The sequence below is a fragment of the Parasteatoda tepidariorum genome, chromosome 7 (assembly GCF_982258835.1).
Source record: "Parasteatoda tepidariorum strain Cologne lab strain chromosome 7, Ptep-v5.0, whole genome shotgun sequence".
In the NCBI taxonomy this organism is placed as follows: Eukaryota; Metazoa; Arthropoda; class Arachnida; order Araneae; family Theridiidae; genus Parasteatoda; species Parasteatoda tepidariorum.
Window position 1 is genome coordinate 102,726,928 of NC_141761.1, and position 23,907 is coordinate 102,750,834.

General features: G+C 30.7%; 1 protein-coding gene across 7 annotated transcripts in view; it reads left to right on the forward strand.

The window, feature by feature from the left end:
• Window positions 1–19,818, forward strand: part of LOC107436671 (diacylglycerol lipase-beta) — a 42,807-nt gene extending 22,989 nt beyond the window's left edge. For all 7 annotated transcript variants that reach the window (XM_016048482.3, XM_016048467.4, XM_016048457.4 and 4 more), the window contains 6 exons: window positions 543–666; window positions 2,008–2,146; window positions 4,238–4,862; window positions 6,155–6,277; window positions 7,188–7,267; window positions 19,555–19,818. In XM_016048482.3, coding sequence (XP_015903968.1) covers window positions 543–666; window positions 2,008–2,146; window positions 4,238–4,862; window positions 6,155–6,277; window positions 7,188–7,267; window positions 19,555–19,702 — 1,239 coding nt within the window. In that variant the 3' untranslated portion in view covers window positions 19,703–19,818. The remainder of the gene's footprint in view (window positions 1–542; window positions 667–2,007; window positions 2,147–4,237; window positions 4,863–6,154; window positions 6,278–7,187; window positions 7,268–19,554) is intronic.
• Window positions 19,819–23,907: the final 4,089 nt, after the last annotated feature.

Consider the following 23,907-nt stretch of genomic DNA (forward strand, 5'->3'; position numbering starts at 1 on the left):
TAATTTTAAGAGGGTATGATATAAACCATTAGAAGACCAGAACCACAAAACCTGATAATCTACTAGCTAAAGAAAAACCTATCTTTAATTTTAAAAAAAAAAATGCTGTTTAAATTGAGTTGCTATGATTCAACGGTTAAGGTATTGGACTGTCATATCAAAGGACTGAGGCTCAATCCTCAGTGGTGGCTTGAAGCCCACCCAGCTTCAGATCGATGGGAACCAGCTTGTCTGGGAAGTAAGAGCAACCTGTGTACAATGCTGAACACATTGTCGTTAATCACTATCACTTAACACCATGGCCCCTCTGGCCCATTCAAGCAGTTGTGGGATTACTTTGCTTTTGCTATTTAAATTATGAAACTAAGCCAAAAAAAAATTTAATCATTTTTACAATCATGTATCAAAAAATAATAAATTCACTTTAACTTGTGCTAATCAAGTGTAAAATGAAAGTATGCATTTTTATTAGTATACTTTACTAGTTAATTAATATATAAACTTTTCTAGTTTAAAGTTTAAATTTTTTTTTTGCCTTTCAGGGTATTGATCTTGTTCCTACTGATATTTTAGCTGGTATCATTACTTTAAGTCAGAAGCATGCTTTAGAAAGGAGGCTGCATTTACCCAACATGCAACACTCAGTAAAATCAGATACTTGGTTAAGTAAGTTTTTTTTGCCATTAACTTAGTAAACTTATTAGTTAGTTTATTTTTACTGGGTAATGTTAATTAATTGTTTCTCTTTAAACAAAGATATGATAAATTTGTTTTGCATCATTCAGTCATGCACTGCTAATTTTTAAATGTTTTAATGGACTTTATTTCTTCTTTTTCTCCCAAGAAACTCTTGAATTAAAAAATCCAGAAAGTTTTAATAGCTGAGTAAAGATAATAATTTATAAATAACTAATACATTTTTTGGCTTTATTATTTTTTAGAAAAACAACTTGCAACATCTTGCCTTAAATTCCGAATATTTTTTATATACCTTATACCACATTAAGAGGACACTACACAGAGGGAAAAACAGTTCATGGCAAGTTCTGTGTAATGTGGATTCCAATAAAGTAATTCTATGGAATCTACATTAGTCATTTAAAGTAGAGAAAAAAGTGAGTTCAGTTAAATTAAGAATAAACCATGAAATTTCAGTTGCTAATAAAACAAAGTTTTTCAAAAGATCAAAATGCAAACAAATTATGGCATGGCACCCTTCTTTCCCTATTACAAGACACTGCCATAATTTGTTTGCATTTTCATTTTTTGAAAAATCTTTTTTAGAATTTGAAACTTCATGATTTACCAGAAACTCACTTTTTTCTATACATTAAACTACTAATGTAAGTAAAACAGAATTTGCAACGAGCTGTTTCTCCGTCAGTATAGCCGCCTCTTAATGGTCTTCTCAACCTTTTTTTGCCCCGACACACATTTAGCGATTTTGGAACTTGATGGTACACAAAGAACAAAATAAGTTTATAAGTTGTTTGCTTACGTATAATACACTGTGTAAAATAGTTTATGATAATAATTTTGAATTTGTTTTTATAACTATAAAATGCATAAGTTGTTTTAATTGTTTAACTTTTATTTATTTTTATGAGTTAATATTTAGCCGGCTTTCTTTTCTTAATTAATAATTTTAATAGTCATTAAATTTTCTACTTATTTTAATACATTAAAATTGTCACCAACAAAGATGTTCATGCTGTTAAAGCTTGAAAAAATTATAGAAAGTAAATATATATGTATAATATTATGTATATGTATATATACTTTTCTTTAATTTAAACTTATAATAAAAAAAAGGCATTATAATTTTTACTATATTATTTCTAAAATTTGGCAGTGCACTTTAAGAATTTAGCGCACACAAAAGTGCTGCAACACAGTGGTTGAGAATCACTGGTCTAAGTAAACATAAATTATATGGAATCTGTGACAATAATTTCACAGAGTCCATATTCTATAAAATAAATATTGATTTGTAATTAATTTCACCAGGTTCGAAATCAACTCCAGAATGGATGACACCAGAAAATGCTCTCTACTATTTAAGGATTGCAAAAAGCACTTATGGCTGGCTTGCATTTTTTGATACTTTTCGACCATGGAATATTCTTAAACTTGCATCACCTACAAAGTAAATATATAATTATAATAGTATTGTTTTTATTTTTAATTCCTAATGTCAGAATTTAGTTTTTTTTTTATTAAAATATGTTTTATTCAAGAATTTCTTTCTACCCAACCAAACTCAACTTTGAATGAGTAGAAACTGGGAAGGAAAATTCTAAATATGCTTTTAACCAGCCCTATTTAATTTACAGATATAAACTTATTGTGGATATTTACTCATTTTATGACATCTACTCATCAGAATATTTATGCATATAAAATACAATTCTGTTGTTTAATCAAATCATGCATTATCACCAGACCAATTTTTAAAATTGTAAATGTTTCATGATGCTAGAGGAAATTTTAAAGGTTTTAATTTCCTTTAACTTTTAGTTGGTCAATTTTGACTTCTGGATAGATTTCCTTTCATTTACAAATATACATAGGAAGATAAAAATTAGTAAAATCAGTTTGTTTCTTCATCCATTCATTACTTTTTAAATGTTTCCTTGTTGTAATCACCCTGAATTTATTTTTCACATTGATAACGAAGAACTGAAATTTACAACATGAGTGAGCAGTCATGAGCATGAATGCTGAAATGTACGCATTTACAAATTTCTGAATGAAACCTCTTTTCCCGAAAGAGCTGACATAAACTGAAATATAATTTGGGCAGAAACGAACGGTTCGTATAAAAAAAATTTGCATTATTTTTAATTAACACAGGTTCAATAACAATTTAGACCTATAGTTTGGTTTTAATTACACCTCTTAATTAACTGATAAGAGAGTTGCATTTGATCAAAAAAGATCAGCTAGGTATGCTTATTTTTCATTTTTCTCTGGCTATTATGCATTTTAGAAGTTTATGGTAGACTTTAAACTTGTCACCAAACATTTAAATTTGTAATTGTGTATGTGTGGCGATTCTATGAACCCTTTGTTTCAAATTTAATTTCTAAATAGCATTGAAATTCCTTTATAGCAAATCATAATGTGTATAAACAAAAACTTAATCGTAATATATTAAAGGTTTCACAGAATGTATAAGTTGCATACTTTCTGAACTTCACTCTAAATTAGTACACCATTTATACAAAGCTGTACTAAAACACAGTAGTAGCCAATGTGCAAGAAAGGGTAACTCAAATTGTAGAGCATTGTTAAAAGAACTGTCAAAGCGATTTGAAGATTGCCAAGTACAGAGAATTGGAGCTGCCTTGTATAAGAATTAAATCTCTGTATGTGAGACTTTTCTGTTTTCCTTTATAGTCTGAAAAAAAATTAAGTACTGTGATCCATAAGAAAAATTTTTTTTTTAATGTACAAAATTTAGACTTTAAAAAAAAAGTAGACAAGCCACTTTTGCACATATTTAGAAAAAAAATCGATTAATAGGAATGTATCATTCTTATTAATCTGCATTTATCTTTATCTGCATATTATTTGTTCGTGGATGGTGCAGTTTAAAAACTACAGCATTTCTTAAGTAGATTTCACTATAAGGAAGGTGGAAAAGGGCTTTTATACTCAAATGTTTTAGTTCTTATTACCTACATTCTAATTACCTTCTAAATTTTGCTAATTGTAAACTATTTCCTTATAAATTTTTGATATTCTTCAAGAACAAAAGGATGCAGCTTAAATACATATTTTACATTTGCCATTTTAATGGCAACTTTTCCAGCAAGATAGGCTTTTCCTGGGGATAACTTTAGAATAGATTTTACAGCAAGTCAGCTAAAAAACATTGCACATCTTTTATTTTCATTGCTGAGTTTAAAATGTGTTCAGGGACTTATATGAAAATGAACCATCTTCTTTACTTACTGTTTACTATGATTAAGAAACAGCTTTCAGAATCTAGAAAAGCGCATGTTTTAAACTTAATTTTATTCTTAATGACAATGTTTGTCAGAAGATTCTGAATAATATGATTTATTTTCAAAAGTCGTTAACTTCTTTAAAAACTTAATAAAAAAGAGCTCACAGTATTATTTATAGCAACATAAATTGAGGAAATGTAATAAATTAAACTCATAAAATTGTATTTTTAGACTGATTATTTTTTATAAATCTTTTTGAAAATGAATAATTTTTCACATTCCAGGTGTTGTGAAAATGATTCCAGCAAAATAGACAGCTGTTGTTATTGCAACTTTGCTGCAGTGCAAAAAATAACCAAGTTTTCTGACTCTGACATTGTGTATGCCTCCTTTGAAAATAACATCTATGAACCAGCCTTCTACGTTGCTTTAGATCACCAGAAAAAATCCATTATCATTGCAATTCGTGGTACAGGGTCCTTTTCTGACATAATCACCGACATAGACGCAGAACCTCTGTGCCTGCCATCTGAAGATAGACCTTTCGTAAAATGCCATCGAGGTGCTCTACGAAGTGCAGTGTACATACAAAAGAAAATTGATGACACAAACGTTCTTGTTGTAACTATCAATGAAAATCCTTCCTACACACTTGTCGTAACTGGACATAGTTTGGGTGGTAGCACAGCGGCTGTGTTGGGATTCCTATTGAAGCCTAAATACCCAAATCTGCAGTGCTATATTTATGGACCTATGGGCACAATATCATTCTCTGGATTAGAAGATAGCTTAGATTTTATTTTCACTGTTGTTGTGGGAGATGATATGTCGCCCCGGTTATGTGGTGAGGCAGGAAGGAAGCTCAGGAAAGAAATAATTGAATCTCTGAAAGAATGTAAAGTTCCAAAGGTAATTATTTTTAGAAAAAATCTAAGCAGTACTTCTGTTTATGATTTTTCTTTACCATCTGATGATATAGATTGGTGCAATAGACAAAAAATGATCCTTTAATTTTGTGACATAACAAAGTTTAGCTGTTATGAAGCTTTTATCCAAAATGTAAATATTTGTCTCAATTCAAAATCTAAGCGAACATCAGATCTGGAGTGTGTTTGTTACTTGACAGCTCCTTTCATTACAGAACCGGCTTAACCTCATTCCCAGTTTCTGAAGTAAAGAAAAATTAAGATTTGGGTAGGTACTTTATTTACTTCGCAAAGGAGTTATTGGCTATGGTTTGGGAAACATCCTTTAGGATTATCCAAAGACATGCCATCTCAATTTTAATCCTCTGCAAAGGGGATCGCATTTGTTCGGCCACTTCCACAATTTAGACTAAAAACTGAAGGGGAACGAAATTTTCTCCGGGTCCCTGAACCCATGGTACTGTTTAGTGACTGACCACAGAACTTTCGTTTTTACAGATTTTGCCTATATATAAGAAGTAAGACACATTTATATTGAAAACGAAACATTTAAGAAGCTCCACTATTTGGGTGTGGTGTATTTAGGTTTATGCCTTCTCAAGACTGTTAAAACTTATATTAATAAGTACTTTGAATTCATTTCTTATAAAGAAACGTTTTATCGTATTATTAATCGAGAAAGTCAGTCACATCAGTGTGGTTAATATCCTTTCAGCTGAGTTTAAAAAAAATTTATTTCTATGTTTAGAAGTGTTTTGGCTAAAAGTAATATGTCGCATCATTGTGTAGAATGATTAAGTATACTTTAATTAGAAAATATTCTGTATTATTTTCTGATACTTAGTCTATCTCTGCTTATATTATAATCTGCCTTATTATTATATAATTATTTATTATTATGATCATTAACATTCCTGAATTAGTACTTAATTCGGTTTGAAAAATAATGTTCATAAAAGAGAAAATCTGCATTTTTTTTTAACGTTATATCCAGGGATAGAATTCAAAGACAATCAGCCAAATTTTAGTATTAGTACAAAAAAAAATTATTATTGAAAATTCATATCAGCATTAATTATTTACTTTTTAAACGTAGTGGTCTTAAAGATTTTTAAGAAAGTAGTAATTTAGTCAAAGATATTGTAAATATATATATATTTTTAATATGTTGTGTGAAGAACCGATATTGATTATAACAAAACTGAAACTGTGTTTATTTAAATAAAGCTAATATAATAAAATGTATCTATAATATGTATCATATTTTATTTACAGTATAGACTGCTGATGGCAGCTTGTTGGTATCATGTTGCAAAATATTTCAGTAGCAAACCTAAGACATCTGTTCGAGAAGTTCATGATAACCTACATTTTGTAAATGAGGAAGGCATAGACCAAGTGAGTAGATCAATGGAATTCTGCAAATTTTAATTTATTTCTTTTTTTAAGTCTAACCCTACTATTGTAGGTTGTAACTATGCATTTGTACTGTAATGAAGCTCAGGATACAATAATAGTTTTACTTTTTGAAAATACTTGATATTGATATAATTGTTGCCATAGCTACTATTTTTATGAAGTTTTAAATTAATATTTGAATATGAGAGTCAATTTTTATTTTTGAAATACTAACGATTTAAAATGGTTAAAACCATTTAGTTAAGTATTAAAGATAACTAATTGTTACAATGCTGTGCCCAAAATTTATTAAAATCATGTTTGTAATAAATGAATAAGTCAAATTGTTTACTACATTTATATTTTATTTTCACTGAATTTATGTTTGAAATTTTAATTAAACACAAACTGGAATTATTCATGTATTATATTAATAAAATTAGAAGTTATAAGTTTCACATATGTGACTTTGTTCTTTTTGCTTATAGGAGACAGAATGAAATCTGTTATTTATATGCTACAAAAAATGAAAAAAGAAAAATTCTAATTATTCAGAAAAGAAAAAGCACATTCTTCCATTTTTAAAACATATGCCAAGCAAAAATTTGATTTTACAAAATGACAATGATTTTATTAAATGATGCTTTTTACATATGCTTTTTGCAGAATTGATTTTTAAATTTGCTGATTTTATAATCCAGTGATTTTCTTGGTCGTGGTCTCTGTGTGTTGAATTTTAAATTAAATAACGTGATTTGGTTTAAACTCTTGATATGATATTCGAAAAGTAAACGTTTCTAGTTAAGTTTCTCTAGGATACTGTTCAGAAAATTTTTTAAAAAAATTATAGCATATCTCTATACTTGAATGATTACAACCCTTTGATGTTCATAAAAATATTTTTTTTCAGGATTCCAGCCTTGATGTTATTTATTGTAAATCCCATTTATTTGCACCTGGTCGAATACTTTACTTTGAAAAAAACAACTGGTAAGTTTTTCTTTTCATCGTTATATTCACAACCTGTTTCTTAACCTGAACTCTCTTTTATCCTGCTCACTCTAACATCAGGTTCCGCAGAATGAATGGAGCCATCACATATTTTTGGCCTTCCTTTTTTTTTTTGCTAGTGAAGTGTTTAGACACCAAAATTTTCTTAACTGGATCATTTTCATCCATGAGTAGCCCAGTTAATTCTTTTAAATTTAAAACCCTTGACAATATTGAACTCTATTAGAATTCTATTCTTTTTCTTTTTTTAAAGACCTTTGCCTTGCACCGTTTTCTTTCACACTACCAAGAATGCTTCTTAGAAGTTTTCTTTAAAAAACTGCTATTTTGTGTTGTCTAATTTTGATTAGGAACAAGTTTTTGAACCATGTATTAGGACTGGCCAAATGCGAGTTTTATAGATAAAAAACTTCGTTTTTTCTGGAAAAAAGCAATATCCGAAAATGTTTAGTTGGCCAATGATGATACAATTTGTGCATTTTAGAAGTAATGTCGTTTTTTGTGTTGATCAAAGGCAATTAAAACTAAGTACAATTTTAAGCTCATGATGTCAATATTCATATGATTAAGCATATCACCATGTATTCTGTATATTTGGTTTTGGTATCATTCAGCAGCCAAATCTAAAGAGGAGAACACTTTTCTCAGGACTTTTACACTCCTAGCAACAATATCATCAACATAAGCCAAGAGCTGAATTCATGTGAATTTGAATCTTGAATAGCCTTTTATAGCACAATATTGTTATTAATATCTAAGCCACTGATAGATGACACCTGTGAATTTATTTTACAGGTGGTGCTGCTTATTGTGCACATCATAAGTCTAATTAATTTGCCTGGAATTTCAAATTAATTCATTAGGTAAATCTGAATTGCACTATCAAATGCTAGTGTATATTCAATAAACTAGTGTTCAGTCTCAATACCAAACTCAATTGATTTTTCAAGAATCTGACATAGAAGATTTTGTCAAGAGTGGATTTTTTGGCTCTAAACCAACATTGATAGCTACCAATTTCAAATTCATAAAGGGTCCGAGTCCGTTATAAGGAATATTGGAGAAGATTTTATTGTAGGTGCATAAAAGGCTAATACCTCTATAATCACAGAAAATCATTGAACTTCCCTTTTTATGGATGGAGCATAAAATGTCAATATTCCATTCTGATGGCAGTTTTTTCAGAACTCCAAATTGCTAATATATTTTGTGCAAGTGCTTGTAAAAATGAAAACCTTCAGTTTTAAGTTTTAAAAACTCTGCAAAAGTGAGATAATGACCAGATGACGATATTATTTTTGAGCTTATTGATTGTTGGTTCAATATCATTTCTCTCAAGAGGTGAAATTAGTTTGTCCTATGATAATGTAAAGAAGTTTGATTTCTGATCATTTATGATTTAATTTTAAGATTTTCTTCTGCAGAAATTCTTTCTCTTGTGGAGTCTCTTATCTTCTTTCCTGGCTCCTGTATATTCTTCAGAATTACTAACAGCTAGTAAGTTTGGCACATTTTTTTTTTTTATCAAACCAGTCTCACTTGACTCAGTGTGGCCAACAATGCAGTATGGCAAATGCTTCCTCGAATTTATGTCCAGTAATTTTTCGACACAGTCAGTATATTCATTCTTCAGCACTGCTCCCTCAAAGTCTGATCAGGCTGCCTCAACGTGGCGAGAGAGTGACCCTGGGCAGAGTGGGGGAAGTATGTCGGGAGCTTTACTCCTGGTAGGGCCACCCAAGGCTTAAAGGCCACTCCAATATGCCCAGCCAAAGTCTGCAGGCTCCCATTACCCCACCATGAACTTTTTGAAGGTGAACAAACTCATGGACCTTGTCTAGCTAGGCTAGAAATGGGGATTTGAAAGAAGAAGATTCTTCAGCACTATAGTGGATTTTAGGTAAAACGTGTCTCCCAACACTGTTTAGAGAGATGGGAGTATTGTGTTCAACCCTGATGAACGATAAAACAAGATGCATGTTAAATCTTTCCTGGCTTAAAGACCTCTTGCTGGTTGTAGTGTGGAAGTTTGGAGAGAAGAGGTACCAGCAGTTCAGGTGCTGTCAATGTCCTCTGACTAGAATCTAACAATCAAAAGATAGAGCCCTAAAATGAGGCTGTAAGATGATGATATTCTTTTCTCATTGATTGATCTTCAGTTTCTTGCATCCATATGTTATGCTATAAATAAAGAACTATCTGAATTGATATTTGCACCTCTGCATGTCCCAACATCAATGTGGTCTGGCATTAATCAAGACATGATCTATTTGCTTTGAGCAGAGACCACTTGGTGCCTTCAAAGTTCTTTGAAACTAATTTTGGTACTTCCAACAATCTTGCTAAGTGCTACTGTGAAGTTAGTGGGCCTGCCTTCATTGTTGTTTGTTGCATCACTGGATGTTTCTTTTTGTGGGAGTATGGGAAGATAAATTATTACTGTTGAAAATTTTCCTTTAATTCTTTTGTGAAGTCTTGTTATATCCTGAAATCCATTATATGATATTTTTAACATTTACTTACGAAAAACCTGTACCTTCAATATATTTTTTGGCATTGCAGCTGTAGAAAATCATTTAATCTTTCCTATCAATCCATCTCATTTCTAGTACTGCACACACATCAAAAGTGCTCTGCTTCAGCATAGAGACTATCTAGCACATCATTATGTTATTTTCTTCCTCTGATGTGTTTATTATATAACCTAGCATAGTCTCAATGAAATTATTATTTAACAAATTCTATATCACTATATTTATACGCTGTAACTACACTGCTGGACAATTGCTAAGGACGAATAACACTATCATCCATAGCAACTTCAAAATGAAAGGAAGCAAAATGCGGAAAATTAGAATTAGTGCGGGATATAGTAAGAAGAGGTATGCGTATGCAAATATTTTTTCCACGCCTGTTCATCACGTGATAGCGCTGATAAGAGCTTTAAAGGTTTTGACGCGTGTGGAGAGTTGTTGTTTCAAGTCAAAGTTTTACAGGAAAGATTTAGTTGACAAACTTAAAATTTTCGGCATGTCTTTCCGGTATCACTAAGATGATTTTAAGCGTGACCGAATTATTGGAAAGATCGAAGAAAGGTGAAAAATAACAGATGTTGCCAAAGAGTTCGACATCGCTCAAAGCGTTGTTTCACGACTGTGGAAATCATTTAAAACTACTGGAATGTGTAGTAGGCTGCACGGGGGAGGTCGTGTTAGAAGTACGACGCCTGCAGAAGACAGATACATCGTCCTATCGGCAAAAAGGAACAGGCGCACCACAGCTCAGCAGGTGACAAATCAGTTTCTTGCTGCCACAGGAAAGCAGATTTCCCGAAAAACTGTTGCCAGACGTTTGAGGGGAGGAGGACTATACGCCCGCAGACCTGTTGTGTGTGTCCCATTGACCAGACAGCCCCGTACGGCCCGTTTGCAATGGTGTCGTGAGCATCACAATTGAACTGAACAGGACTGGGCATGCGTACTATTCTCAGATGAGAGTAGGTTCAGTCATCGGATTGTAGACGCCAACTGATCTGGCTCGAGAGTGGCACTGGTTATCGTCCAGAAAATATCCAGGAAAGGGACCGATATCCGACATGCATTGTCATGGTGTGGGCCCACATCATGATCAATGGCCGCACGCTCCTGCATGTGGTTGCGAATGGGACTATGACGGGACAACGATACATTGATGAAGTTCTACATCCTCATATTCGTCTTTTCCGTGGTGCTGTCGGTGATAAATTTGTTTTTATGGGCGACAACGAAACATGTCATCGAACACTCGCTGTTCAGGATTGTCTAGACAGCGAGGGTATTCAACGCCTCGTATGACCATCACGTTCTCCAGATCTAAACCCCATTGAAAATGTTTGGGATGCTTTGGGGAGGCAACTTGCTGGTCGAAACTATCCTCCGGCAAACAAGAATACCCTCATCCGTGCACTGATAGAGGAATGGGATAAATTGCCTCAGCAGCTGCTGGATAATGTTGTGCAAAGTATGATACGACGTGTAAAATGTTGCATCACACTCCACGGTGGACATATCCCGTACTGACACCTTTCTTCAAGTTGCCTGCTGACATTTAGATGCATTGTTCCATTTTTTCGTACGCAGAATCAAATTAATTTTTTTTTTCTTTCAGGTGTTTCATGGCTTTTGTACTTTCCAGAACAACGAATATTCTTTATTCTAACGTCTAAACAATGTGGCAACTATATTTTATCCTACTGGGCCTCATGTCTCGCTTAACCTTTTGGCTACGGCAACAAAGATGAAAAAATTCTCCTCTTACTACGGCGCTTTCTTACCGAAATTCATCCCCCCACTTAGTCAGTGGGAGGTAACTACTTTAACTGGTTATGAATAGGAAATATTTTGTTGCAATTTGTACCTCACGCTTCCTAAAGGGAGAAGAAGCAGGGTTGCAGACCAGTAGTTATTTTTGGCATAGTTATACATATTTTGGCTTACATCTTTTTCTAATGCAGACATAATTTAACATAATTTTTTAAAAGTTTTTTTTTAAATATATTAACAATTTCTCGAAAAAACAAGCAAATTTTTTTTATAAATTATTCAAAATTTTTATTATTTAAAAACAGGGTGTTTATTAGTGATCTTGATTCTTGAATGATTATAAATAAACTTCTACAAAAGAAACATTTATAGCTATTTTTTTTCTAAGTATATTAACAATTTCGCTAAAAAAGAAGCAAACGTTATACAAATTATTCAAACTTTTTATTTTTTTAAAACGCGTATTTTGAAGTTTTTGATTCTTGAAGAATTTTAAATAGACCGCTACAAAAAAAAAACAATACTTTGATAAATAGAGCCTTGTTTGAGGTTTTATTCTTGTCTTAAAGTTATAAACAAATTTATCCTATTAGATATTGTTAAAAAAAAAGAAGTTTTCAAAACTGTTTAAAATGAGATGTGAATAAAACAGTTAACGTCAATTTTTTTATATATATTTTGAAAGTTTATTTCATTTATCGGTTTAAAAAGTGATACCAAATGCAATTTTTTTTTATTCAAATTTTGTTTAACTATTTTACTTGTTTATGTCCTTTACGATCGCATAAAGTACACTCTTATAAAATTGAAAACAAATATCATAAGAGATAAAAAATTGTACTTAATTAATTATTATTTTTGTTTCATATAATTAATTTTAAAGTATTGTTTCTTGGAGAAAATTGAATAAGTTTAATTCGAATTATTTAAGCCCTTTTAATAAACAGTATGTTTCTGCAATAATATTTCGTATGCAGAACTTAACATTTATTCATATAACTTCATTATTTTTCATTCTTGTTCTAAATTATTAAAATATTCAGTTTTTTCCCTTTTTCAAAAAAAAATACTGGTAGCTAATACTTATGAGATTACGTGCATATGACAGTTTCTGTGTATACAATTCTAATCAATTTTGTCTCGATTATTTTTCTAATAGAAAATGAACTTGTCATTTTTCGTAACAAAAATTCACGCCTATTTGTCTAAAAATTTTATGTCACATTAAAAAATAATAAAATAAATTTAAAAAATAAAAGAAATTCAAAGCAAAATTCTCGATCATTTAATATCTTTAAAATTTCAATAACGGTACGTATTGTATGCTAAATGTTTCATTGAATCCAATATAACATGGCTAAGATTTGATAATGTTTATTCAAAGATTTGATAATTTGTTTAAAATATAATCAGAAGTCTTACTTATTTTTATTTCTGTTAAAAGCTGAAAAGTTCAATTCAAAAGAAAGTATCTTTTGATCTGAAATCTTTTACAACTAATACATTAAAAATAAAAAGTTTCAAGCCATCTATCAGACACATCCGTACAAGCTCGATTGACATACTGAATGCAAAACATGCATTTACTTTGGTAATTGTGTGGTCCTTTCCTCAGGTGTTGGGAATTGGCTATTGTTAAAAATTGTAAGAGTGACAGACCCCGAAATATATTATCAATATTTCTGAAGATAAACAAAGAGGCAGGTATTGCTATTTTGCCTATGGAAGAGTCAACACTGAGAGGTTGAAATGGTTTCGATATCCTGTCTTTTTTCTAAATAAGGGAAACAATTTATTTTGTGAGAAGTAAATGACATTGTGGCAAGCTGTGAAGGTACGGATAGAAATGTTTCGTGGAAACTTAGAAAGAAAAGCATGTTTCTCAGAGAATAGAGCGGGGGGGGAGCATTATGTAGTTCAATAGTTTATCATATGGGTGGCATTTTGAGAAATGAAGATTATTTCATTGAGAGTAAACTTGTTGTTCAAGGTCAAATATTAAAGACAATCCTATAGATGTTCACAATATAACTTTTCTGCCTTTCTAACACATGACAACTATCAAGAATAGGCACAGTTTGAATGATTTTATCTTTAGACTGCAATCCTTTTTATTGAGCCGCTTTTTTTTTTTATCTACAACAGCAACTTTATTCACTTTTCAACCATTATTATTTAAAAGGTGGTTTTGTGTAGTAAAAATCTATATAGAACTCAACCTTCCATTCATATGTCAATTTTGCAGACCTCCAAAGTATCGTCTGGTGCGTTATCGTCTTTATTTTGAAACACAAAGGATTCTGCCTAATTTTAAAATGCCTCATACCTGACAAAATTTGAGAATTGTTAATTTTTAAAAAGAGAATTCAAGCATTTCAAGTATTCATTGATCTTTAGTTATTTATAACTATATCTGTTCCCCTTCAATACACCATTAAGAACTTATACTTGTTCTTTCACTCTTTTCTATTAGGAATTCCTTTAATTTTCTGAAGTTCAAACTCATAATCATATTTATGTTTGAGTTTATATATAGCTTTTTGAAATGAATTTGAATAGCTTTTTCTTGAGTCATTTCTCTGCCTAAAAATGGTTAAGTGGTAGAAAAAGAAATGAATCAAGTTTCCTCCTGGCAGTATATACTAAAAAGGGATAATAATAATAATAATAATAGGATTTTAAATTCTTCTACTAATTACTTATTAAACAAGTTCAAAAACAATCTGTATCTGAAAAAGAGAGTTAGATTCAGTTTTGGACGCCACATTCTTAATTTTCTTAAATAATAAATTCTTCAAAAATAGTTCTCTTCCTTTTAGATAAAAAAAAAAGCGCAATTTAGTTTACTATAAGAAATTTGTGTGTGTGTGTGTGTTTTTTCTGCCTTCTTTTTTTTTGCCATGAAAAGCTAAATACATTTATATTTTTAAATTATTTGGATCTTAAAAGAAGCTCATTTTAACTATAAAAATTTAATTAGTTTACCTTTTTAATTTTTTTAAAAAAATTTTTAGCTGAAAACTTAAATATTTTTGTATGAAATTTTGTATAAAATATTTAATATGGAAAATAAAATTTTTTCACTAAAAAATAATTGAAAATTTCATAAAGTTCTAAACACAAATGGGGAATACTAATATAAAGAAAAGATTCCGAATCGAAAATAAAACAAAATAATAAATAATTTTATGAAATAGATCTCAAATGAAAATAAGTAATGATAGCACAGCTATCAAAGCTATCATAAAGATAGCGCAGCTTCATAAGACAATGAAATGTTTATAAGCACTCAAAATTCGCCAAATAATAGAAATAAACATAAATATCTTTCAGCCAAGTCAAAGAAGACTCTGATGTACTCATAGCTCCTTTCCCAACAAAAGGGCCTTTTAAAAGAGGAGTGCGATGAAAAGACAGGTTAATGGGTGGTCAAGCAAGTTGAGGGGAAGGAAACAGCCGGCACAACTGCTGTGCCTTCGCCGTTGTTAGGGCAAGTTTTTTGAGCGGCACATATGCTGTGCCCGCCGTTGGCAAAGGGTTAATGTTATGCTACATTGCAAATTTGTGATCCGTCCTTAGCAATTGTCCAGCAGTGTATTTATATTCTGCGAATATTGTCTTGTACACATCAAAATTTCAAAATAAATACCGATGACTGGGCCGTTCCTTGGCTGGGGTGGAGCTGGACTTGTGGCCAAGCCCTGGGCTTTATGGTTAAGGGTTTTGTATAACCTAGGTACATGCTCAGGGCTTGGTGGAAAGAAAAAAATAAAGAGACTATCTAGCTTCTAATTCTAAAGTACAAAGTAGCTTTATCAGGTTTCTACATTAGATTTCGTAACAAGATTTTTTTTTTTGAATTAAGCAGTCTGCTGCTGTAAACATGTGTTATTGATTATATATGAGAAGTTTTAAATATATGACGGTTTTATTTACATACAAAAAAGTACCATTTTGTACTTGTACCTATTTAAACATCCAGCATTATTGTCTAGTCAAGTAGGTCAATAACTTGACATATATTTTTATGCTAAATCAAACGGGACAAAACAAGTCAATAAGAATAATTCAGAAAATTAATTTTTTTTTCACAATAACATTAAATAAAACGTTTATAATCTTTGGATTTGTTTCATTCAATTTTGCTGATAAAATACATGAAAAATATGCTTGTCTGGAATCATTTAAATTTCTTGTTTCTACTAGAAAAAAAATGTAATTTAATAAAATTCTATAAAAAAAAAATTGAAATTTCTATAAATTATTTAACGTAGGATAATATTTAGATGCATTTCTAATAAATGCTTTTGAAATGATTGGTAAACTAAACATGCTAAAATATATCTTATACATTAAAGTATAGATTAAAAATATTCAATATTAATTTCATTTATTGAATGAGCAATTTTAACTCCTTCCAGTAAACCTTGAGTATAGTATTGTCTTAGGTTTTTAATACTATACAACACATGCTATATGTCATAAGACTAGGATAATAGTAGAATGTGATAATAAATTTGGTTTAGAATTTTTAGTGAACTTAATCTTTTAGTTTATCTAAATAAAATGGTTAATTATTCTTATAAGGAGTTAAACAAAATATTCCTCAGGTATATTATCAATAGTGATAATCTCATTTCCTTATTATCAGAGAAGAAATGTGTTAAATAGCTCTAAAAGGTCAAAACTCTTTTCTTTTTTTTTTAACTTTCGTTTTAGAAGGTTTCTAAAAAATATTTATTTTGAGATTAGTAAGAACAGAACACTCTATATTCAAAGATTTTTAAAACAATTCTGACAATACATTTTATTTGGATCTACAAAACAAATTTATGTGTAAACATATTACTCTAAAGATGTTTTGATTGCTTTAAGAAAAGCATGTTTCTCAGAGAATAGAGCGGGGGGGGAGCATTATGTAGTTCAATAGTTTATCATATGGGTGGCATTTTGAGAAATGAAGATTATTTCATTGAGAGTAAACTTGTTGTTCAAGGTCAAATATTAAAGACAATCCTATAGATGTTCACAATATAACTTTTCTGCCTTTCTAACACATGACAACTATCAAGAATAGGCACAGTTTGAATGATTTTATCTTTAGACTGCAATCCTTTTTATTGAGCCGCTTTTTTTTTTTATCTACAACAGCAACTTTATTCACTTTTCAACCATTATTATTTAAAAGGTGGTTTTGTGTAGTAAAAATCTATATAGAACTCAACCTTCCATTCATATGTCAATTTTGCAGACCTCCAAAGTATCGTCTGGTGCGTTATCGTCTTTATTTTGAAACACAAAGGATTCTGCCTAATTTTAAAATGCCTCATACCTGACAAAATTTGAGAATTGTTAATTTTTAAAAAGAGAATTCAAGCATTTCAAGTATTCATTGATCTTTAGTTATTTATAACTATATCTGTTCCCCTTCAATACACCATTAAGAACTTATACTTGTTCTTTCACTCTTTTCTATTAGGAATTCCTTTAATTTTCTGAAGTTCAAACTCATAATCATATTTATGTTTGAGTTTATATATAGCTTTTTGAAATGAATTTGAATAGCTTTTTCTTGAGTCATTTCTCTGCCTAAAAATGGTTAAGTGGTAGAAAAAGAAATGAATCAAGTTTCCTCCTGGCAGTATATACTAAAAAGGGATAATAATAATAATAATAGGATTTTAAATTCTTCTACTAATTACTTATTAAACAAGTTCAAAAACAATCTGTATCTGAAAAAGAGAGTTAGATTCAGTTTTGGACGCCACATTCTTAATTTTCTTAAATAATAAATTCTTCAAAAATAGTTCTCTTCCTTTTAGATAAAAAAAAAAGCGCAATTTAGTTTACTATAAGAAATTTGTGTGTGTGTGTGTGTTTTTTCTGCCTTCTTTTTTTTTGCCATGAAAAGCTAAATACATTTATATTTTTAAATTATTTGGATCTTAAAAGAAGCTCATTTTAACTATAAAAATTTAATTAGTTTACCTTTTTAATTTTTTTAAAAAAATTTTTAGCTGAAAACTTAAATATTTTTGTATGAAATTTTGTATAAAATATTTAATATGGAAAATAAAATTTTTTCACTAAAAAATAATTGAAAATTTCATAAAGTTCTAAACACAAATGGGGAATACTAATATAAAGAAAAGATTCCGAATCGAAAATAAAACAAAATAATAAATAATTTTATGAAATAGATCTCAAATGAAAATAAGTAATGATAGCACAGCTATCAAAGCTATCATAAAGATAGCGCAGCTTCATAAGACAATGAAATGTTTATAAGCACTCAAAATTCGCCAAATAATAGAAATAAACATAAATATCTTTCAGCCAAGTCAAAGAAGACTCTGATGTACTCATAGCTCCTTTCCCAACAAAAGGGCCTTTTAAAAGAGGAGTGCGATGAAAAGACAGGTTAATGGGTGGTCAAGCAAGTTGAGGGGAAGGAAACAGCCGGCACAACTGCTGTGCCTTCGCCGTTGTTAGGGCAAGTTTTTTGAGCGGCACATATGCTGTGCCCGCCGTTGGCAAAGGGTTAATGTTATGCTACATTGCAAATTTGTGATCCGTCCTTAGCAATTGTCCAGCAGTGTATTTATATTCTGCGAATATTGTCTTGTACACATCAAAATTTCAAAATAAATACCGATGACTGGGCCGTTCCTTGGCTGGGGTGGAGCTGGACTTGTGGCCAAGCCCTGGGCTTTATGGTTAAGGGTTTTGTATAACCTAGGTACATGCTCAGGGCTTGGTGGAAAGAAAAAAATAAAGAGACTATCTAGCTTCTAATTCTAAAGTACAAAGTAGCTTTATCAGGTTTCTACATTAGATTTCGTAACAAGATTTTTTTTTTTGAATTAAGCAGTCTGCTGCTGTAAACATGTGTTATTGATTATATATGAGAAGTTTTAAATATATGACGGTTTTATTTACATACAAAAAAGTACCATTTTGTACTTGTACCTATTTAAACATCCAGCATTATTGTCTAGTCAAGTAGGTCAATAACTTGACATATATTTTTATGCTAAATCAAACGGGACAAAACAAGTCAATAAGAATAATTCAGAAAATTAATTTTTTTTTCACAATAACATTAAATAAAACGTTTATAATCTTTGGATTTGTTTCATTCAATTTTGCTGATAAAATACATGAAAAATATGCTTGTCTGGAATCATTTAAATTTCTTGTTTCTACTAGAAAAAAAATGTAATTTAATAAAATTCTATAAAAAAAAAATTGAAATTTCTATAAATTATTTAACGTAGGATAATATTTAGATGCATTTCTAATAAATGCTTTTGAAATGATTGGTAAACTAAACATGCTAAAATATATCTTATACATTAAAGTATAGATTAAAAATATTCAATATTAATTTCATTTATTGAATGAGCAATTTTAACTCCTTCCAGTAAACCTTGAGTATAGTATTGTCTTAGGTTTTTAATACTATACAACACATGCTATATGTCATAAGACTAGGATAATAGTAGAATGTGATAATAAATTTGGTTTAGAATTTTTAGTGAACTTAATCTTTTAGTTTATCTAAATAAAATGGTTAATTATTCTTATAAGGAGTTAAACAAAATATTCCTCAGGTATATTATCAATAGTGATAATCTCATTTCCTTATTATCAGAGAAGAAATGTGTTAAATAGCTCTAAAAGGTCAAAACTCTTTTCTTTTTTTTTTAACTTTCGTTTTAGAAGGTTTCTAAAAAATATTTATTTTGAGATTAGTAAGAACAGAACACTCTATATTCAAAGATTTTTAAAACAATTCTGACAATACATTTTATTTGGATCTACAAAACAAATTTATGTGTAAACATATTACTCTAAAGATGTTTTGATTGCTTTAGCACATGTTAAATGAGATGAATTTAATCAGTTCAAATTTTACTGATTTTGTACATTTATTCAAAAAAGTGTATTTTCACTTATTTTCAGGAGTAAACCAGTTTGGGTAACAGGAGTCAACTTTCACAAAATAATTGTGAATCCAGATATGTTTTCTGATCATCAGCCTCATAAAATACAGATTATGTTGGAGAGGTTCATGGAAGACATGAATATTACTGCAAATGCAACAGAATAATCCTCTAAACTTTTACATGTGTTACGTTTTTAATTTGTTTTAATTTATTGATACCTTTTTAACTGCTTCCACCTATTTTACACTTTTATACGAACAAATAAAATATATTTTAATTAGCTGTGTCTTATTTGATTCGGCAACTGTACATTTAACATATTCTGAACATATTTTTGCATTTAAGAAACTCTCGATCTCCAATATATGTAATGCAGCTGTAGAGGAAATTGTATTTAAAAAATAGAACAAATTAAAACTACTTCTATTAGCTTCAAAGCTTTTCAAATTACATGATTTTTATTTTTAAAATAGTGTATGTTTTTAAGTCACATAATGAAAAAATCTCAGTAATGACTAATGTAATGTAGTCACAAATACGATAAGAGTAATAAAGTAAAAGTATATATAGAACAGAGGTGATTGTGCTCCAGAAGAAATCCGGATTTTTCCCTAATTGCGCTCCAGAAATCTTTGGTCCAGAAGTTTCAAGAAATCATTGATCACATTTATGTATAAAAATTCTTGGTATATTTTATTTAAAAATATTAGAACTAGAATTTATACTGGCTTCTTTCATTTGTAAATATTTTTTCTGGTGGAATAATAAATGTGATTAGAGATAAAAATAAACTTATACATAATTATTCATTTAAATTATGCTGTATATGATATATTTAGATTCAATGTTTTGAAAATATCAATGATTTAAATTTATAAAGACATTATGCATCTTTAATGATTTTACTCAAGAAATTTTCCAGGTTGAATCAGACTCACAATCACCCCTGATGGAATATAACAATATTTCAGTTTATGAAATCAGGCACAAAAACGTACTTTCTCTGAATAAACATACCCTTTTTCCGACAGATTCAGATTTCTGGCCCTCAAAATATTGTCCCTATAGTTTCGTCAGGAGAGCGGTCTAAAATTTGAACCCCTAATATTAATGTTACTCTTAGCGTATTATAAAATATCTTAAGAACTTTTAAGAAAATTTAAACATTTTTGCACCCATTTATAAAATGTATTTATCCAAAGCTAATTCCAAGCAAAATATAATTTTCAGTAAATATTTTTCATTATTCTATTTAAAAATAGTAAAAAAAAATTTGAGTTGTTAGGTATGCAAATTTTTACATTATTTTAAAGAAAGCAGTTTTAAATGTCAAAATACAAAAATTGTGCGAAATCGGTCAGATAATTCCTGAGAAATTGAATTTTAAAAATATAAGTTTTTCTAAAATTCTCAGGAACTGTTTGACAGATTTCACTTACACTTAGTATTTTGACATTTAAAATGATGTAAAAAATTTTAGATCTTACAATTCAAAATATTTTTGACTTTCATTAAATAGAATGATAATAAATATTTACTATGAGTTACATTTTGTATAGAATTAACTTAAGATAAAATAATTTTATAATTGCGAGCAAAAATTTTGCGATTCGCTTTAAAAGTTCTCAACGTATGGTAAAATATGCAAAAAGTAAAATTAACATTAAGAGGTTCAAATTTTGAACCACTCTCCTGACCAAACTATAGGGACTATATTTTCCAGAATGCTCCCTATATTTTGGGGGCCAGAAATTCAAATCTGTCAAAAAAAGCTATATTTATTCGGAGAAAGTACGTTTTTGTGTCTGATTTTGTAGCTTACAATATCTTTAGCACTACTTAATTGACATATTTAAGGTCACCCCCTCAAACCATTTAGATTAAGTCCTTGAACGTGAAGATTCAATCATTAGATCAAAAGTTATCCAGGGTATTCTGCTTTTTATTTTGCACACTTGCCTTAAATGTAAATTAAATTGAAAAAACCTCACTTAATAGTATTCAGAAAAAAAGTAATTCTGTTAAAGAAAGAACTCAAATGATAGCCTTTGAAACTTATACAAGTCAAGATAACAGAAATATGTATCTTACTTACTCCTATATGATCCTCTTAACTTGATCTTTAAGAACCACCTGTCCCTTCAGTGCGATGTTTAATTTCATCCTGCATAATCATCGTGACCTTTTCCCCAAATTTCTATCTTGGATGGTACCATCCTCTTAACACTTGCACTATATATGTTTTAATCATTACATGAGTAATACTATGTAACAGTAAGTTACTGAGCTAACTCAGTTGTCCACAAAATCATCAAGTTGTAACCAATTCCAATCACAACTAGTATCACATTTACCTGTATTAGATTATAAACTGTTTTGATCAAAATTAGGTTGCAATCTATATAGACCAGCATTAGATTGTAAGGAAGAATATTAGATTTTTCTAAATAATGCAATATTGTAACTAATTCCGATCACAACCATTACATTTATGTGATGCAGTATAAGTAGCTAACTCTGCAATATCTCGTTATACTACATATATTAATTAACTACATATAACATAATTACATATATTAATATTTATTTATTTCAATTTTTATTATCTACGTTGGTATCAAGATTATAAGTTACAACTTTTAATTCATTCAAATTATTTTCATTTCAAATCAGATCTAAATGTACCCTTCAAGTTTACAATTATAGCTTCATGTTAAACATTGGAACTCAATATAGTACTTAATGAATTTTGAAGCCGGAAAAATTATTAAACATACCTGCTTTAAATATCTTCGAAAAGAGAAAAAATAATGCTCTATGTCATAAACACCTCAATTTATAATCCAATAAAACACGTCTCCCAATGAAGTGACCAAAGTTCGAATCCCTGCACTAGCTGATAAATATGAGTTCTGCACTAACCATAGTGCTGACGTAAAATATCCTATATGACAGACAAATGACAAGTCATGGATTAGAATCAGCTTGCCTTCGGGTTAACAGTGGGAAGTTTTCCTCTCCATGTAACATAAATTTGGGTTAGTTCCATTAAAATAGTCCTAAACAACTAGTGTGTCTTTATCAAGGTGTTCCCTTTTCTTTTGAATTATGTTCAAAATTAAAGACTATGGGGTTGAGCATTGATAGTCGTAATCTCCGAACTGGAGCTGGGGTATTTTACCCCACTCCTCCAGAAGATCTCTTTCCAGTTCTTGGAGAATTTATGGGGGTGGTAGGCGTCCAGCAATTTGTCTGCTCAGTCTGTTCCAAACATGCTCGATTGGGTTCATATCCGGAGATCACGCTGGCCACTCCATTCGTATGATTCCTTCCTCCAAAAGGAAATCATTCACCAAGTCAGCACGACGTGGCCTGCAATTGTCGTCCATTAACATGAAGTCATATCCAATTGCTGCAACGTAAGGGACTACAGTAGGTCTCAGGATCTCATCCCAATATCGGCAACTAGTCAGAGTTCCATTTCGAATGATATGGAGATCTGTGCACCCATCAATAGAGATGCCAACATATGTTGGCCCTCTATATAGACCATCATTTCCCCACAACCAAATCTTGCACTTTCGTGCACGAAGGCAGAATTGTTTCTAGTGCCACGTTCCCACCAGATGAAAATACGCCTATTATCAGAACAGAGAAACGGGACTCGTCCGAGAAAAGATTATTGCGCCACTCCTTTCTCCACCAGTTCACATGTTCTGTTGCTCATTCACTGGGGGAACCGACTATTGCCTTGCTGTTAACGTGACGTCGTGATACACACCATTGGTGGCGAGCATACAGACCTACAGCGTGAAGGTGGTTTCGGAAAGTGTGCCGAAACTGTGGTGCCATTAGCCGAGCAATAGTGTTGTTGAAGAAGAGTGGCATTTATATTTCGGTGTCTTCGAGCCGTTAGCGTTGAATAACGGTTTTCATTTGGGCGTTGTTGCACGTCTACGCCATTGTCCTGATCTTCGACCTGCATTTCCAATCTCCAAAAAAAAAGGGTTTCAGATACCGGAAATCACACTTTGTGAAACTCCAATGGCTTCTGCTACTTCGACTTGTGTTTAGCCCCCCTCTAAGTGGCCAACAACTCTCCAAGATTCTGATTCGGTTAAATGCCTTCATTGGGACATCGCACTCATCGAAACAACGCATTTACTGAATGTCGATCATTACATTAAGTCCATTATGTCATGTCCACTATAGAGGAGCCTAAATTTACACTAATTGGAGCTGCTATGACGTCAGAGGAAAGCTGCAAGACTTCCAGGGTTTTTTCGTCTAAGATTACTGGATGAATATTTTTATGCACCTTTATATGGTAAATAAATTAAACATTTTCGCTAAAATATTTAAATTTTCT